This window comes from Paramormyrops kingsleyae, chromosome 3 (genome assembly GCF_048594095.1).
Source record: "Paramormyrops kingsleyae isolate MSU_618 chromosome 3, PKINGS_0.4, whole genome shotgun sequence".
NCBI classification, from domain to species: domain Eukaryota; kingdom Metazoa; phylum Chordata; class Actinopteri; order Osteoglossiformes; family Mormyridae; genus Paramormyrops; species Paramormyrops kingsleyae.
In genome coordinates this window covers 25,396,181-25,414,441 of record NC_132799.1, presented here as the reverse complement: position 1 = coordinate 25,414,441, position 18,261 = coordinate 25,396,181, and the positions used below count along the sequence as shown (strand labels likewise).

General features: G+C 43.2%; 2 protein-coding genes across 6 annotated transcripts; both read left to right on the top strand.

The window, feature by feature from the left end:
• The first annotated feature begins 184 nt into the window (after positions 1-184).
• On the top strand, positions 185-3,839 carry srr (serine racemase). Of its 5 annotated transcripts, none has more exons than XM_023800146.2 (7): positions 185-330; positions 906-1,107; positions 1,294-1,475; positions 1,561-1,691; positions 2,324-2,472; positions 2,846-2,935; positions 3,087-3,839. In XM_023800146.2, exons 1-7 carry the CDS (start codon positions 301-303, stop codon positions 3,332-3,334), a joined length of 1,032 nt encoding a protein of 343 aa, XP_023655914.2. In that variant the 5' UTR covers positions 185-300; the 3' UTR covers positions 3,335-3,839. The 5 variants fall into 5 exon arrangements, with proteins under 5 accessions (XP_023655914.2, XP_023655916.2, XP_023655915.2 ...); XM_023800148.2 differs by lacking the exon at positions 185-330 and adding an exon at positions 535-589; XM_023800147.2 differs by lacking the exon at positions 185-330 and adding an exon at positions 545-730.
• A 3,106-nt stretch (positions 3,840-6,945) lies between these two features.
• LOC111837796 (uncharacterized) lies at positions 6,946-10,953 on the top strand. The gene is made up of 2 exons (XM_023800141.2): positions 6,946-7,072; positions 8,011-10,953. Exon 2 carries the CDS (start codon positions 8,022-8,024, stop codon positions 10,041-10,043), a length of 2,022 nt encoding a protein of 673 aa, XP_023655909.2. The 5' UTR covers positions 6,946-7,072; positions 8,011-8,021; the 3' UTR covers positions 10,044-10,953.
• Positions 10,954-18,261: the final 7,308 nt, after the last annotated feature.

Sequence of the window (18,261 nt, the reverse complement as noted above, 5' to 3'; positions counted from 1 at the left end):
TAGTTTGAAAGTTGCTGCTTAAAATCCCCAAAAGAGCTTTTAGCATTACCCTTCATTAATTATAAAACAACTGTGATTACATACATCCAGAATCCACGTAAAACACGTTTGTCCACTAGATGGGAGTAAAGTGCAAACATTCATCTTCCATATTGATAAAACACAAACGTATCATGTGGTTTGGAAGGTGACAGCATGAAGGTGGTGTAGATTAGGGTAAGGGAGATCACTAGCTAGATGGGAGAAACTTGAACCCAGGTCCCAGAAATGTGAGGCAATAGTGTTAACCACTGCATCACCATGCCACCTCCGGAACAATATAAAACAAAGGTAAACCATATTTGCTGTACTTGTTTCACAGACCTTAAGTTCACCTAGATAAATTAAACAACGTCATAAAGACTCTCATCTCTTACTTAAACCCGTTCAAAGAGAACACCATGTTTTATTTACTGCGCGCAAGAATTATATGTCGCTGATAACAATATAGGGAGCAAGTCGTTCCCGAGTGTGTTTCCCTGGGGACCGCTTTAGTTGTAACACTCCTTTTGCTTTATGCTTCGCCGCTTATACAGTATGTCTTTCAGAGGTACCGTTATGGAAGAGCTTTTGTAGTTGCATGGTTAAGTACTTATTTTGTGTGCTGTTACACCTAGGTCATACGCCTAGACGAGCTTTACAATAACTTTCTATCTCAACAGATGTTATTCCGTGCAGTTTTTTTTAAACGGTTCGTAGTCTGCTTGATAATCATATATAGCTCTTACGCATTTATAAAGTTATGTGGATGAGCCTAATCAGTGACCTACTTTTTATTAAAGCTTCACAATTAAAAACTGCTAAATATTAAATTAATATTCTAGTAACGTAATTTGCTTACTGACTTGCTCGCTTATTTATAACAGACTTCGTATTTGGTGAGAGTAACAATGGAAAGTTCGCCTGTAGAGGGCGTCACACTGGAGGTGCTCAAAGATGCCTGGGACACTGTGAAGTCTAGTCCTCTGGGGGTGATTAACACACCGATGATTTCTGGGAACCAGACCACACTGCCCCTCAACACCTTGTGCAACTTTCATATGAAAATGGAAAATTTGCAAAGGACTGGTTTGTATGATTCGCACCCCGACAATATTGACCATCAGATGAAAATGGTTTCATTACCTGTAAATGACAGAAATTTGTGTGTAGCAGAGTTCTTACTGGATGAGGTACATACTTGAAAAAAAAAATGTACTTGTTCCAGAAGTGTCAGCCTATCTGCACTGTGTTGCATATTTTTGTCAATTCCAGGTTCTTTTAAAATAAGAGGAGTCGCCAATCAGTTTGCTAGAAAACCTACAGGAATTCCCCTGGTAACCATGTCTGCTGGGAATTATGGGAAGGCATTCGCCTATGCCCTGAAACACTACGGATGTAAGGGCAAGGTGGTTATGCCTGAAACAGCTCCCGCTTCCAGATCAACACTCATAGAAGTAAGTAAGCCTTCCAACTGCGTGCGGAAGTCACTGCCCTAAGGTACACTTTTATATTTGTGTCCTTCATTGTAATGCCCGTCAGAGTTTGGGAGCTGAGGTTGAGCGTGTGCCATCGTCACATCTGTTGGATGTGGTCAACCGGTGTGTCCTGCAAGAGAAGATGACATTTCTGCACTCAATTGATGACATCGACCTCATTGCCGGGCATTCAAGGTAAAGCCTACGAAAAAAAGTCTGGATGCATAAATATTATATTTCTGTGATGTGTTATATATTTATATTACCACAATTTATGGACCAATAAGAAGAGCAAATATAGTATAGTATAGTATAGTATAGTATAAATATAGTATCTGGAACATCCAATTACCCATCATCTTTCAACCGATTGTCCACCAGAGTGCGGTAGGGAGCATGGAGAACACCCAGGATAAGATGCCAGTCTGTCTCAGGGCAAACTGTCACACTACGGGCACCTAAACGCATTTTATTTACTGCAGGAGGAAACTTGCGTGAACACGGGGAGAACATACAAAGTACACATACACACGATCACAGCCCCAACACTGGAGATGTGAGGCGACGGGGTTAACCTGCCATACCAGGGCAATATGTTGGTATCTTTTGGGGCATCATTCCTGCACTATACCATTCACCCCACTTCGAAATGCTTGTCCTTGTAAGGCTTACGTGGGGCCTGGCACCACTCCAAGGATGCACAGTGTCAGCCCACCACTGGGCACAGATACGCACCCCACACATCTTACTGTAAGGGCAGATCAACGACATCTGCAGGACACCTGTGGTTCCTCAATATGCCCGTCCATTGCTGGTGGCCTTTGCAGCCTCGGCTTCGAGATCTTGGAGCAGATGCCAAACCCGGACGTGGTGGTGGTCTGCTGTGGGGGTGGAGGCCTGCTGGCTGGTGTGGCAGCTGCCATCAAGCTCTCGGGCTGTAACAACACCCTGATCTACGGAGTGGAGCCTGAGGGAGGTGAATGATCTTCCGCAAGTTTCTAAGGTTATTGTCTAGCTGTTCAGTCCTAAAAACTCAAGTGAAGTAAGTCTTTTTCTGATCTGTATACATTCTGCTTTTTCAGAAAAGCACTTGTCAGCTCTGTTTTTATGCCATGTGTCTTGGGGTCTTTTGAAACACCTGAAAAAGCATGCTCCTTTTTCATGTTATAGGTGTTTAATTAATAAGAGTGAATTCAGAATAATCAAACACTAAGCCAAGTTAGACTTCAGGTGAAACAGAAGCCTGCAGACCAATGGGGGCATGAGGGTGAACATGGGAAACTCTGCAGGCACGAGGATTATACCTTTATTATTGCCTGATGCACTGCTGGGTTTATGTCACCTGACAGCCTGCACCATGTTCAGAAGCTTCATTGAGATGAAGCCTGTTTCCATGGATACTCAAAGCATTGCTTCTGGACTAGCCCCACCATTTGCAGGTACCATATGATGTTTCTTTTTTACATTGTAGCCATATTTTCAAGAACATGAGTGTTCTGTTATTATAGCATTCTTTAATTGCAATGAACCAATGACTGAGTATTTGGTTACATTGACCTACATTGAGTAATGTTTGTTCATGTGTCTCAGGTGCTTTGCCGTACAGAATCTGTCGGCAGTTTGTGCAGGAAATCGTGCTGGTTAGCGACGAGCAGATCATGGCCGCCGTGGCTGATCTGTACCAGGCCGGCTTCGTGGTGGAGCCTTCTGGGGCCGCCTCCTTTGCCGCCCTCGCCAACGGCAAGATCCCGGACGTGGCCGGGAAGAAGGTCGTGCTCGTCCTCAGTGGAGGCAACGTTGGCATGGATGAGCTGACAGACTTCAAAAAGACACTGTGATTAAATTGGCTATGAAGCCAAAATGGCACATCCTCAGAAAATGTGCCTCAGAACTGAATTGTTTCAGATTTGTATTCAGTACCTTCCAAAAGGAGAATCCCCAGTATCAGCCTTCCAATGCCATTGAGTGGTTAAGGATAACTAATAAGAATACTAATCTTGTTCCACACAATAAGTATTATTTCAAAATCAAAGTATATATTAAGAGTAACAACCTGAAAATGGTATCATTGTTAATTAGCTCCCCACTTAGATTTAAGACCCTAAAATCAATTCATTGGCTGAAACTGAGCACTATACCAGGACTGGTTTCTTGCAAAAGGCCTATATCAAGTTATGCCAGAGGTGTCACAAATATGAAATCAGTATGTTCTTTGATATGAAAATGAAGCATTATACTTTGTGCAAATCAAACACAACTAAGAAGATCCTACAAGCAGCACGCTCTGGGTGACTGATTTGTACATTTTGAGTTAATGAATAAAGTCAAAGAATAAATTTGAAAGGGTCTGTTTGCGGGTGATGGTGCCGACCTCAGGGTTTCCTGATTGAGTGAGACCGTTCACGGACGGAACCTGTTACTGTTGTAAGGTCAGCAAAGTACCTGAGGATCTGGAGCCTCAAAACATTGTGGATAAAGAATTCTGTTGCCTCCTCAAGCTGGCTGTGTCGGTGGAGGACCTGGGGATTTTTTGGACACTTGGACATTATCCTTGCATTGTATAGTTCTGGCAGACTATCAGAAAATCAAGAACCTAGAAATTTGAGACGTGGTGCAGGCGTCCCGCCCACGGTGAAGCATGGTGGTGGAGCGCTTTTGCAAGGAAGGGTGGGCAAATATCAAGATGTGACATACTGATAGACTACCTAAAAAGACTGAATGCTGTAATTAAATCAAAAGGTGCTCCAACAAAGTGTTCATTTACGGATGTGCACACTTATGCAACCACCTTTTTGTACATTTTTTTATTTTTCATATTTTCCCCCTAACATTTTGACAATTCAATAAGCTGTACAACCTATAATAACCTATATAACCTGTACAATTCAATTTAGGTCACATTAAAGGTGGGAATTTTTTTTTAATGATTTATCTACCGGCCGCAGACCATGCAGGTTCCTCCAAGTCAACAGCTATGAAACAGTGTAGAGAGAGGAGGACAGCGTCCTGACACATTGCTGCGAGGAGAACTGCCTCACCCTCAGCGTCGCTAAGACCAAGGAACTGATAGTGGACGTCAGGAAGCAGAAAGGAGCACACACCCCCATCACCGTCAACGGCACTGCTGTGGAGAGGATGAGCAGCTTCCGTTTCCTCGGGGGGCACTTGGCAGAGGACCTCACATGGACAAAGCAGACTGAAGAGGTTTGGAATGAGCCACCGCATCCTCAGGACTTTTTATAGCTGTGCCAGTGAGAGCATCCTCACTGGATGCTTCACCGCCTGGTACGGCAACAGCCCCGCCTACACCCGCAAAGCTCTGCAGAGAGTGGTGCAGTGCTCTAGCCTGTCTTATGCAAGTGGCTAATGCTGGATGGGCAGCATTCAATGAGGCTCACAAGAACATGGACCAGATCCGTCTCCACACTGGCAATGTGCCAGAGGATTACAGGAGGTGAGCTTCCCTCTCTCCAGGACATCTACATCAAGAGGTGCCTGAGGAAAGCGGGGAAGGTCATCAAAGACCCCAGTCACCCCAGCCATAGACTGTTCAGGCTGCTACCGTCAGACAGACGGTACTGCAGCATCCGGTCCAGAAGACCTTCACCAGCAGACTGAGGGACAGTTTCTTCCATCAGGCCATCGGACTGCTGAACTCTGACCATTAACCATGGGCACAGACACTCAGCCATTTACTACATATTGCACATGATGCTCTTCTGCACAATATTTAACTGTACATTCTTATTCCACCTGTATTGTACCTGTGTACAGGTGACAAGTGAAATTACAATAAAAGTGATTTCTGCATTTCGCTTTATTTCCACCAGGGGGCAGGCTACACCAAGAATCCTGATTTGTGTTTCTGTGGTTCGTGTTTACAGGGCCGTAATTAAGCTGCAACTACACACCTTAGATCTGTGCCTTTATGTAGCCTGTCTTGGTGGAGACCTGAACCCCGGTCCCAGGGCTGTGAGGCAAGTGTGCTGACCACTGCCCCATCATGCCGCCCCACTCAGTAATATATAATGAAGGTAAACCATATTTTCTGTACCTGTAATTGAAATTATTGCTGAATTGACATCTAAAGCCCCAATAGAATTCATTGGCTGAAATCGAGCAGTACACCAGGACTGGTTTCTGCAAGAAAGGCAAATGGAAGCCCTTCTTGCAAAAGACTTGCATCAAATTATGCTAGAGACTTCACAAATATGAAATCAGTATGTTGTCTGAAATGAGAGTGAAGGGTTACGCTTTGTGCAAATCAAAGACAGTCCATCGCTCCTGCCTGAGGGAGAGCATACTAACCTTCAACAGGCAGGATCTCAGGGCTGTTCACCAACATTCTTGGTCAGGCTGAAGCAAAGCAGCACTCAGGACCCAGGGAAAAGTCCCAAAGTGTCACGCAGATGTGGGGGGTAGATTGTGATTCAAACATTAAACAACTTTGAAAGAACAATGAAACAAAGTATATTGGTTATTTGCCCTATGAATGTATGATGCAAGAAAAACATTTCAAACATGTAGAACAAAATGTGATCATTTTCTGTAGGATGAATACCCTCCGAGCAGCGATGCAAGGATAGCTGATGCACAGAGATGAACAATTTATTCATGTAAGAAATATCAATTAGACGGTAATCTGCCTGACTCATAAAGAAAAAGGAAAATTGCTTATAATTTCAGTTTCAGATTCACCCAGACCCAGATCAGTATAAGCAATTTCCATTGTACCATAATATAATTCCATGCTCAATGGATATTTACGCTGTATTTTGAATTGTTTTATTAAGATTTATTGCTTCATGGGAGCTGCCTATGTTGAGCAAAGCCAGACAAATCTGAACAAAGCAGCAGCTGTTAAGAATGGGATGATCAGTTTAGGGGGGGGCAATTTGGGGGAAATTCCTTTAGAATCAGCCTTTGTCCTGTAATGGTTTTTGAGGAGGCAAGTCTGAACTGAACTAGGTATCTGTGATAAGAATGTGCTGTAATTCCTGTTTAAATGGGCTGTAACTCATTCCCACCTGCCCCTTATCTCACCTCCTTATCCACCATCCATCTATCTTTCTGCTGCCCTTCAAATATGAACTTTATTGATCCTGGGGGGAAATTCTGGTGCATTCAGCAGCAAGCTGAGTAAAGTCCAAACAAACAAACATATAGTGCAAAACGAGACAAAGCGCAAAGACAAAAGGGTAGGATATATTCGGACAGGCTGTCATATATTCGGACAGGCTGTCATATATTCGGACAGGCTGTCATATTTTCAGATAAAAATGCTTCCCTAAATACATGGACAATGTGGCTTGATATAAAACATGAACATTAATATGAAAGTCAGCTTTTAAGTACCTGGATGTTCAGCCTTTGGGGACAATGACAGGACTTCTAAGTGAGGCACAGTGGGTGTGTTTAGCAGCAAGCTGCACTGATGTGGTGGGTGTGAGCTGACATGTGGGGGAGATCGGGGGCAGGGTGGTGAAGGCAGAGAATAAAAGCTGATCACAACAGCAGCTACTTAACGGTCAGGCAAGAAGCGAGTATCTGCAAGTATATAATCTACTTCCTGTCAGGTATTTGACTGTTTACTATATCTTTCTGCATTTCTGATGTATAAACGTATCAAGCTGTGATGTACTTTGTGTAGCAGACCTGTAGAAACTGACCAGATGTTTCTGGGGTAGGTTTGTTGCTCTAAGGAGCCTCAAGTAGTTGTACTACAGTTGTTAAAAAGTGGAGTTAAAGATGAAAGAGATATGTATCTGAACAAAATAAGCATTGAAGTGAAATTTAAAAAGGCAGCTTTCTGGTAGTTAATGTTTAGTATTTACCTGGAAAACAAATGATAAAAAACAACATTGACAGTAGGTTTGTACAGTATGCGATAGACAATTTATATCCATACTGCATATACAGAAATAAGGCACTGTTTATAGCTGTATAAAGTTAAGCTGTAACTTTTGAATTCTCTTCCAAATTCTTGATCTGTTTCTTTGAAAAACATTGTATTTTAAATTTATGTACAATTTCTCCAGTTTTATGTGGTTCAGTAATAAAGTCACTTTACCTTTAATGAGTATCTGTCTTATGAGAGGGTGAATACTGTATGTCCGTGTGGCTTAGTGGGCTAAGCCGTGTGCCTGTAATCACAAGGTCGCCGGTTCAAGCCCAGCCTCAGCATGTCTGTGGCTCCTTGAGCAAGGCCCTTAACCCCCAGCTCCCTGGGCGCCGGGTGGCTGCCCTTCGCGAACAGCTTTACTCTACAAAGAGCAAGTTGAGGGAGGCGTAAAAACAATTTCCCCACGGGGATCAATAAAGTATTAATTATTATTATTAAATACATATAATGTGTTTATGGGTAAAAAGGCCAGCATGAAGTAGTAACAACTAATTAATTCAAAAACGACAACGACATATAGTCTTTCAATTAGGAATGAAACATAACTACATCAAATAAACATCTTTGCTCAAATCTGATGTGTGTCACACAAACATTTCTGTGTCCTTACAGGAAAGACGACAATGGCAGACTTAGTGAAAGCTACCCAATCAATTTCCAAGGCTGGAGATTTCAGAGATGACACCAAACTGATAATGCAGCCATATGCTAACTGGGAGGAGTACTTGGTACCTGCCCCAGTCTCCATAGCCATTCTGGGGGAGCTGGTCTGTATCTCCTCTAATGTAGATTTCTCCATCAACAAAAACCCTCCTACTGGTGGCTTTCAGTACATCAAGTACCCAGACTCATTCCGAGCCTGTCTTATGCAAGTGGCTAATGCTGGATGGGCAGCATTCAATGAGGCTCACAAGAACATGGACCAGATCCGTCTCCACACTGGCAATGTGCCAGCTTACATCAAGACATCGGTCAATGTTTTACTACAGGACAATGATGAGCTGGTCCAAACCCTCCTCCCTGACCAACTGGAGAACATAGCTACTATATCAAATGACTGCGAAAGATTGGCTGAGCAAACTGAGAGGAAGTTCACCCTAACTATTTATCTGATCCAAGAACTTTTAGAAGCTTGTATAAATGCGAAGAAGGTATATGGTGATGATCTGGAGAATGTCAAGCGCAAAATTGAGGAGAACAAAATGAAGAAGGAGGATTCAGAGAGAGCCAAAGAAAGGGCTCAGAAAAGTCTTGAGGACATGAATAAGCAGGCAGCAGAGGCACAAAAGAGTTTTGATACAGCAATGGATTCACTGCCATCTGGGTGGGAGGTAATTGGCATGAACTTTGTAGAGGGACTTACAGAAGGTGTATTAACTGCTCTCAACATTTTTACAAATATAGCAGCAAAAGCCGTAGAAGCAAAACTAGGAGGTCCAATGATGTTTGCACAGAGCAACGCGTTTTCCAAATCAGGGCAGCTTCTGGGTCTGAGTCGAACCTTAAACAGCTTTACAGAACCAAACCAAATTAAATGGTCTGATGTATTTGACCAAAATGAGGGGAAAGCAAAGACATCATTTCTCAGTAAACAATTTGAGCACATTAACACCTCAGTGGCCAGTGAAAATGACTCTGAAGCAAAAACCAAAGCTATAAATATCTGCACAAAGGGTACGAACCTGTGCTCTGAGCTCAGCACCATCGCACCTGACGGGAAATGCGATGATGGCAAGACGAAAGAAATGATTGGAGGAATCCAAAAGCTGCTGAAGGAAACAGAGAAATTTGACTCTGAGAGCAAAGCCTTCACAAACACACCAGCTTTTACACCTGAACCCCCACAGCAAGCTAAAGAGAGTGGCATAAAACGGGCAGGTGAGATGGCGGTGGAGAATGCCCGTTTCCGCATAGAGCAGAGTCGAGCCCAGCTGGAAAAGGCGAGAGAGCTGCAAAAACAGAGTCTGGAAAACCTGGAGAAAAACCAGAAGGAGCTGACAGAGATCTTAGTCACACTGAGAAACTGTGAAGTAAAAGAGATTGACTTCAACACCACCATTAAGGTGCTGGTCAAAGGTCTAGATGCCATGGGAAGAGTGAAAGAGCAGTGGGAGAAGATGGTACGCTTCTTTCAGATGATCTCAAACATCATTAAGACCTGCCTTAGTAGATCTCTGACTGATTTTGTCAAACAGTCTCAGAAGGCATCTCAGAAACATCTGTCATATAACTCAAAAAAGTTCATGAAAGACCTGATCTACCAGCAGGCCTTTTACGCATCGAATGTAGCCAGTTTGGTTAACATGATCTCAGGGACCTACGTTGAGATTTCAGACAAACATCTGATGGACAGGATCAGCAGTCTGGGCAAACTCATGGCTCTGGATCCCAGCAGACCAGATTTTGAAAGTGAACGCAGGAAATTGCACGAAGCTTGTGAAAACGCTCAAGAGGCCATAAGAGATCTTGTGAAGAATAACAGCAAGAAATTTGACCAGAAAGCAAAAGAGAGAATGGAGAAAATCGAAAGGGAACTAAAACCAATGTTACCCCCAGTGTCTGAGGAGAAAATGAAAGAGATGAAAGAAATAACAGAATCTGCATTTAAAGAAATGAGTCAGGAGGATGAGGATCAGTTTGCATGAAGATTCTATTACAGCATGAATAACTTAAAAATAACTACAGAACACATATAATTGAATAACATACACACACAGGTGCACACAATATTAATACTAGAAACATTTTCTGTGCATTTTCTCTTGTTTTGCTTCATTGGAAACTATTAATCAATAACTTTTTGCATTATGTAGGTCACATTCTCTTTTGCTGCTTCTAAGTTTATCACTAGAAAGCATTACAAGTAAAATCTCTAGGGATTTAAACTGTCAATACAGGTGGTGAAAGAAAACACATTGTACAATAACATGTGTAGAATATCTTTTTCTAGTTAAAGTGGCAGGATTGAAGACACGCTGAGTCTGTGACACCAAGCAAGATCAACACAGAATCTGAAGTCCAGGTGTGGAGATTCACTTACAGGAGAGACCTGGAGTCAGACTGACCTCACCATCAAAGGTCAAGGAAGATGAAGAAGACGACAAACCAGGGGTCTCACCAAAGATCACGTCCATCTCACAGCTCTGGGTCGTGTTTGTTTGCATGTTTGCCCACTTTGTCAGGTTCGAGCTCTGCAGAGACACGCAGCTGCGAGTCAAACAGAGTAGCAGGTCTGAGGGAGCAGGAATAAGTAGCAGAGTAATGAGGATGCAGCTTTGCTGACTGACTGTACTGCACTGGGGGGGTCACCTCCCTGAAATGCTGTATAATAAACAAAACATGTATTACAGTTTAAATGGGATTCACATCTTTGTACACGATTACACAATGTTTAAATTTGATGTTTGGAATATGTTTACCTTTTTTGCTCAAATTAGGTTGTAGCCGTTGATCTAAATCTTGCTGTCATTAAATCACACAAATCATTATATATGTGTATTAAATACTGTGTTGATCCTGGTGTTTGTGAAATGGAGATAAAGCTTTAAAAATCAATGCCTCTCAACTTCATCCTCCTTGAGTGTCTAGAGGACCCTGAGCATGTCTTAGCTCTCAAGCTATCAGGCATTAAAACAGTAATTGCCAGTAGTTCATTGCTTATTGTGCTCTACTGTACCACAGCCTTAACTTGCTAACAAATTTGTTTTAACCTCCCACAATTTAATACCATTTATTTATTAGACAAACCTAAAAACTTGGGTATTTTCGATCCACAAACAGGCTAGTTCATTAGTACATTCCTGTTTCATATACTGGTCGATCTTCTTTCAGAAAATCTTCAGTGAACATACAGTATGTTGGTTTATGCATTAATTTATGCAACGAAACAAAAAAACCAATTAAAACCATCATAATGCACAGTCATGGTTGGGAGGGTTACTTTAGAAATGTATCCCAGTACAATTAATAAAAATACCTGATTACTTTGTTACTTTTGGCACAATGCCAAATTTGCATACAAACAAGAGAAAAGAAATGGCAAAAGATGACTTACTTCTGTAAGTACAAACAGAACAAAGTGAGAAAACATTAAGAAAGAAAATCTCTTTGAGGCACTCAACAAAAAAATGTCTCAGTAGATGTCATAAGAGCGCCCTTATTTTCTTAACAAAACAGACAGCATACATACTTTTAACAGCCTTTTCATTACTTAAACCTATTTTTTATTTAATGTGTTTTTATTCACCCACTAGGTTGCTGTGTTTCCCATCAATTTCACACGCAAAGAATTATTGTAAAAACAGACATGAGGTAGCTAGCTAACTAGCCTGCATAACATTCGATTATTTCGTTTTTGTATATATACATATATCACTCAGCAATTAAGGGGCTGTGGTGGTCTAACGGTTAAAGAAATGCACCAAAAATTTAAAGATTGCTGGTTCAAATCCCCGACCAGCAAGGCACCACTGAGGTACCCTGAGCAAGGTACCGCCCCCCAGCACTGCTCCCCGGGCGCTGAATTAGCTGCCCCCTGCCATGTCATATTGTCACATATGGGTTAAATGCAGAGGACACATTTCGTTGTTGTGTGCTGTGGTGTGTCATCAATGATCACTTAATTGTAAATTCCATGAAGTTCTGTGACCGATCCCCCCCAAATGTTTTTGGAAAGCCAGCTACTACCTTCCACAGAACATAGTGGTGCCTCTGATTACAGGGTACATACAGTACATTCACTCACAGTTATGCCCTGTGGGCAGTTTAGAGGGGCAGCCTGCTGGCACAGCTGGTGTTTCTGGCCCGGATCTGCGTGTGCATGTTCTCATGTTCTCATGTTCTCCCCCTGCGGTTTCCTCCAGTTTCTTTGGTTTCCCCCACAGTCCAAAAACATGCTAAGATGAACTCAAGTTGCCACATCGTGTGCATGTGTGCCTGACATGGGTAGGCGCCTGTTATTCTCGGGCTTGTGTTCGTAACCCGGGGAGAACATGCCCCACGCAGCAGAGGGAGGATTCACACCCATGACCATGGAGGTGTGAAGCATCAGTGCCCCCCCCCCCCCCCCCCCCAGGCACTGTGCTGTTTTATTATTAAATTCCACAGTATAGGAGGAGGGCCTGGATGCCTCAGGGGAGGGTGAAACCGAACGACGAGGCCTTTCTTCACCTACAATAACAAAGTCTTTTTTTCTCGTTTACTAACAGAGAGGCCTAATCATGTCCTTCAGCTCTTGTCCACCACTTAAGCTTAGTCGGCTATCTTGCATTCCTGCTTCAGCCCTATTGCAGTTAAAGTCTCAAAATGTTTATTAAAGCCCCTGTTTCATCCCCCCAACCATAGGTCATGTGATTCTGTTAATCATCCAATGGAAATCTCTCAGTGTCATAAAGCAAAGTGGACATCAAAAGCAATGGACTTGTATCAATGAGCTCTGAGTTGTGCTTACTTACACGTTAATGTTTACATACAGCCACATGCTGTTAAAAACCAAATGGTGTAAAACGGGGACAACAGCCTGGCTCCTTTTATTAGTATCTCTGGATTTCCCCAATTTTGTATTATACTTTTTAAGAATAATAATAATTTAAAAATCCTGATCTATTAACCTGTCCGATCGTATTGTAAAGCCCTCAGAAATAATATAATATGGTCGATCAAAAACTTAATTTGTATGTTTTGGGTCCTCAAGCAGCAGTGGCCTGTACTACGAAGCGGGGTTACGGGCTTATCGGGGTAACTTGTCGGATTTAAGGTACTACAGTCAAGATGGACTTCATATTCGTTCATTTACATTTTTCCCAGACTACCTTAAATCCGACAAGTTACCCCGATAAGCCCGTAACCCCGCTTCGTAGTACAGGCCACAGATATACTTCATACTACTCAGCACAGTGTGCGAGGGCGGGAGCGAGAGCACCGAGTACCGGGTTTGTCCTTCTGGGCATCTGGTGGTCACTAGCTACTTTACAAAAATAACTGGACGAGGAGTTAACTCCTGTGGACGAGGAGTTAACTCCTGTGGACAAGGAGTTAACTCCTGTGGACAAGGAGTTATCTCCTGCAGCCATAGGAGCTTCACCAGCAGGCTCAGGTTGGTCCAGAAGACAGCTCGCTAGCTAGCTAGTGTAGCTCAGTGGTTCCAAACCTTTCTGAAACAAGGCTCCCCAGTATAGGAAAACAATCACTTCCGAGGTGGACCTTTACATGAGGAACATCATAAGGCACCTGGCCAGCTCCCACTGTGCTAAGGCAAAGTTTGGGAAACACTGGTAGCAGAAATGTATCAGAATACGAAGAGGTTATTCAGAAATGCATAAAACAATGCATTGTAAACATATTTTTTTCTACCCAAAGTTTCTCTTCATTGTTCAGTAAAGGTCAGCTCCATGACTGACATGTCTGTGCTCCTTCAAATCAATTCATATCATTATGGACGGACACAAGATACAAATGCCCATTCTGTTTAAAACATTTAATTTACTACAAATTTATTTAAGAGTGTTCACCATATTCTGTAGTCGACCCTCTAAGCAAGTGCATAACAGGCAGGGGGCTGAGAGCTGTAATTTCCTGGCTGTCAGTCTGAGAATCTCGCATGGAGGAGGAGGAGGAGATGGAGGAGGAGGGGGGGGAGGGGAGAAGGAGGAGGTGTCATGTGCAGATTTCATTCAAACCCGTAAGCCTAAACATCACTTGTCATGTTTAGCTGTAAGTGTTAATTCCTTCCATCAAAAAAACAGTCGAAATAATGAAAAAAAAACATTGCAATCAATATTCATCCATTTAAGATGTAACATTTTGTATATATCTGCTCATGGAGAAAATGTGTAATAGACTGTTTTGATTACTAAAGTGTCATAATAAGCATTGGCACCTGGGCTACTGATTTATCAATGGTAATGCTCAGTTTATTCTGGATTTTACTCTCACTGTCATAAATAAAAAATAGTAATTAGGCTGATTGGGGAGTCAGATTGCCCTCATTTTCTGTACTTTGATTTGATGTTGTGAAAGTCAGTCTGTGCAACTGCCTGGAAGCTTTTAGTAGAGTATCTCATATGTTATCATATGTTTGTTTTACTCTGAAATAACTTGAAAATGGTGCAAATAATCGGGGGAAAATCTAAAGATCTCTTAGCTGGGCTAAGTCCCCGATGTTTCAAGACCATAATAAACGCCCCAGACGTAAAGATAAAAAACTCAGACAAAAAACAATTATTATTGGGTGATTTTTGTTACTTTTTTGTACAAGATCAGAGGCGGAACAGGGCACATATAACCATGCACTGACCTTAAGAAGAAGGGATTTGAACCCCTGAAGTCCGCGTCAGAGTATGTTTCCCCAGTCCGGTCATTGACATCGTTTGTGTTCCCAAGTGTATTTCATCCTGAATAAACCCCGTGTTTCCTCCCGTCTCCTGTGCTGCTTCCCCGCTCCGTGCCAGCTTGCTAAGACATGCACAAGCATCACGATATTTCTGTTAAAAGAATATAGTTTCCAGGGATATTTTAATGCATTGGCCTATGTGTGCTGATGTCCAAAGACTCCCATTAAAAAGAGACCTCCCCATTAAAAAGAGGCTTCCCTGATAAAAAGAGGCCTCTCCTCTATAAAGAGGCTTCCCTGATAAAAAGAGGCATCTCCTCTATAAAGAGGCCTCCCTGATAAAAAGAGGCATCTCCTCTATAAAGAGGCTTCCCTGATAAAAAAAAAGAGGCCTCTCCACTATAAAGATGCCTCCCTGATAAAAAGAGGCATCTCCTCTATAAAGAGGCTTCCCCATAAAAAGTGGCCACCCTGCTAAAAAGAGCCTCCCTTGCTAAAAAGAGACCTCCCCGGACAAACAGGACTCCCTACTAAATAGAGGACTCCCCACTAAAAAGAGGCCTACCTACTAAAGAGACCTCCCTGCTACAAAGAGGCCTGCCCACTAAGAAGAGGGCTCTCCACTAAAAAGAGGCCTCCCCATTAAAAAGGGGCCTCACTACTAAAATTAGGTCTTCCCGTGAAAAGAGTCCTCCTCACTAAACAGAGGCCTCCCCACTAAAAAGAGGCCTTCCTGCTGAAAAGAGGCCTCCCTGCTAAAAGGGGCCTCTCCATTAAAAAGAGGCTTCCCCAACAAAAAGGTCAGGTCAGGTTGGGGAGCATGCGCTGATGCATCCTGGCTGGCGATGCCCCAAGCAGACACACAGTCTAGTCCCACACTCAATAAATGGCCATCCATCTACCACAGCCAGGTGTTACGTGGGCGTCCCCTACGCCTGGTCCAGGTGCTCAGGTCCTCAGCAATGAGGATCCTGCAAGCCGGATCACGCTCAGGGAAATGCGCCACATGGCCGTAGTGCCATAGCGGACGCTGCCTCGCAATGCAGGTAATGTGCCTCATTCGGGACTCAGGACTCCTCTAGCAACCGCTCATTCCACACAAAGTCAAACCAGAGGTACCCAAGGATTCTCCGAAGAGACTCAGTACCAAAGGGGTCCAGTCTTCGTCTCAGCTCACTAGATAGCATCCATTTCTCACAGCCATACAGCAAGACGGGGAGCACCAGGACTGCAAAAAAATCAGGAGCGCCACAGACCCCTTTCCAGTGACCTGATGAACCCCCATGCTCTCCCAAACCATCTGCTGACATCATGGGAAGAGTCACCGGAGACATGAATGTCGCTGCCGAGGTAAGTAAATCTCTCGACAAGGCCGACATTCTCCCCGCAGACAGACACACTACTGATGGCTGGACCTAAGAAGTCAGTAAACGCCTGGATCTTGGTCTTTATCACAGACACCCGCAATCTCAGACACTCAGACTCCTTACTCAGTCTGTCAGGAGCCCTGATCAGAGGCTCCATTGGCTCCGCATTGATTACAGCATCGTCGGCAAAGTTAAGATCAATAAATCATTCTTCACCAACAAATACCCCACAACCCCTGGACCCCACGACTCTGCTCAACACCCAGTCCACACAAGTTTTGAAGAGAGTAGGAGCAAGAACACACCCCTGGTGAACCCTAGAATCAACGGGGAAGAACGCAGAGGTTCTCCCTCTGCTGTGCACAGTACCAGTGTACAGGCCGGCCATGACGTCCAGCAACTTCGGGGGATCCCGCAAAGACTCACCATGTCCCACAGGGCAACTCGACCAACTGAGTAAAAAGCTTTATAAAAATCAAGAAAGGCTGCAAAGAACCTCTGATGATATTCGCACTTGCACTCGATGAGAACCCTCAGTGCCAGAAAGCGGTCATAGTAGACTTCTTAGGCATAAAACCAGACTTCTCCGGTAGCTGACAGGTGAGCAAGTGATCTCAGATCCTGTTAAGGATGACCCTAGCAAGGACCTCACCCGGCACTGAGAGCAGTGTTATCCCCCTGTAGTTGCCGCAGTCCAGGCGATCACCCTTCCCTTTCCAGAAAGGAACTACAAGTCCCATTTTCCAGTCAGTTGTGATGACGCCTGACTCCCAAATGGAAACAAAGATTGCCTGCAATGCTGAGAGAACAGCCTTAACACCAGCCTGGAGAAGTTCACCCTGGATACCACAGATCCCAGCGGCTTTCCCTGCCCCCAGCCGATTCACCACCTGTGCAATCTCAGTGAGATGAATAAAATAAAGGCCTCCCTGCCAAAAAGAGGCCTTCCCACTAAAAAAAGGCCTCCCTGTTAAAAAGAGGCCTCACCAGTATAAAGAGGCCTTCCCGCTATAAAGAGGCCTCCCTATTAAAAAGAGGCCTCACCAGTATAAAGAGGCCTTCCCGCTATAAAGAGGCCTCCCTATTAAAAAGAGGCCTCACCAGTATAAAGAGGCCTTCCCGCTATAAAGAGGCTTCCCTGTTAAAAAGAGGCCTCACCAGTATAAAGAGGCCTTCCTGCTATAAAGAGGCCTTCCCGCTATAAAGAGGCCTCACCAGTATAAAGAGGCCTTCCCGCTATAAAGAGGCCTCCCTATTAAAAAGAGGCCTCACCAGTATAAAGAGGCCTTCCCGCTATAAAGAGGCCTCCCTATTAAAAAGAGGCCTCACCAGTATAAAGAGGCCTTCCCGCTATAAAGAGGCCTCCCTATTAAAAAGAGGCCTCACCAGTATAAAGAGGCCTTCCCGCTATAAAGAGGCTTCCCTGTTAAAAAGAGGCCTCACCAGTATAAAGAGGCCTTCCTGCTATAAAGAGGCCTTCCCGCTATAAAGAGGCCTCACCAGTATAAAGAGGCCTTCCTGCTATAAAGAGGCCTTCCCGCTATAAAGAGGCCTCACCAGTATAAAGAGGCCTTCCCGCTATAAAGAGGCTTCCCTGGTTGAAAATTTTTACTGATTTTATGAACATTGCAAAAAATTGTTTGTATGAGTAAACGGAAATATAGTTTAAATATGAATCTTATGTTTAAAACTTCTGATGACTCTGCCTGCAACTCTGCAGATGAAATTTCATGCCATTAAAATCACTGGTGTAATAAAAGTACATACTGTAAATGGTTGCTGTCCAATAATAAATTTTGCTTTATGTATTTAGATAACTGAATATGCTTGGCAATAAAACAAATAAATCTGCATCAAAATGTTTTGCTTAAACATAATTTGCCACATTTATACACATTTGTATTTGACTTTGTATTAATTACATTTTGGAAATAATTGTTCATGATCCAAGTTTTTTTTTGATGAAATTTATAATAGGGATACCATCTAACATTTACATCAAGACTATTTCCAAGGTGTTGATATCAAACAGTCCAGGCCACTTTATGACCACTGAAGCTTGTTTGAACTGATTTCACTTTAGTAATGTTAGAAAAAAAAGAAAACTGTCCTTCCAATCTGCAGCAGAGGCCAGAAAGGTCTGGAGATCATGTGCTTGATTATAAA

Bases quoted from the DNA above. Each gene is read 5' to 3' on its own strand.
- srr (XM_023800146.2), top strand. From the start codon at position 301: ATGCCACCTCCGGAACAATATAAAACAAAG. The intron at 1,108-1,293 runs GTTTGTATGATT...TGTCAATTCCAG, and splicing joins GGAAAATTTGCAAAGGACTG to GTTCTTTTAAAATAAGAGGA. The intron at 2,473-2,845 runs GTGAATGATCTT...GTCACCTGACAG, and splicing joins CGGAGTGGAGCCTGAGGGAG to CCTGCACCATGTTCAGAAGC.
- LOC111837796 (XM_023800141.2), top strand. From the start codon at position 8,022: ATGGCAGACTTAGTGAAAGCTACCCAATCAATTTCCAAGGCTGGAGAT.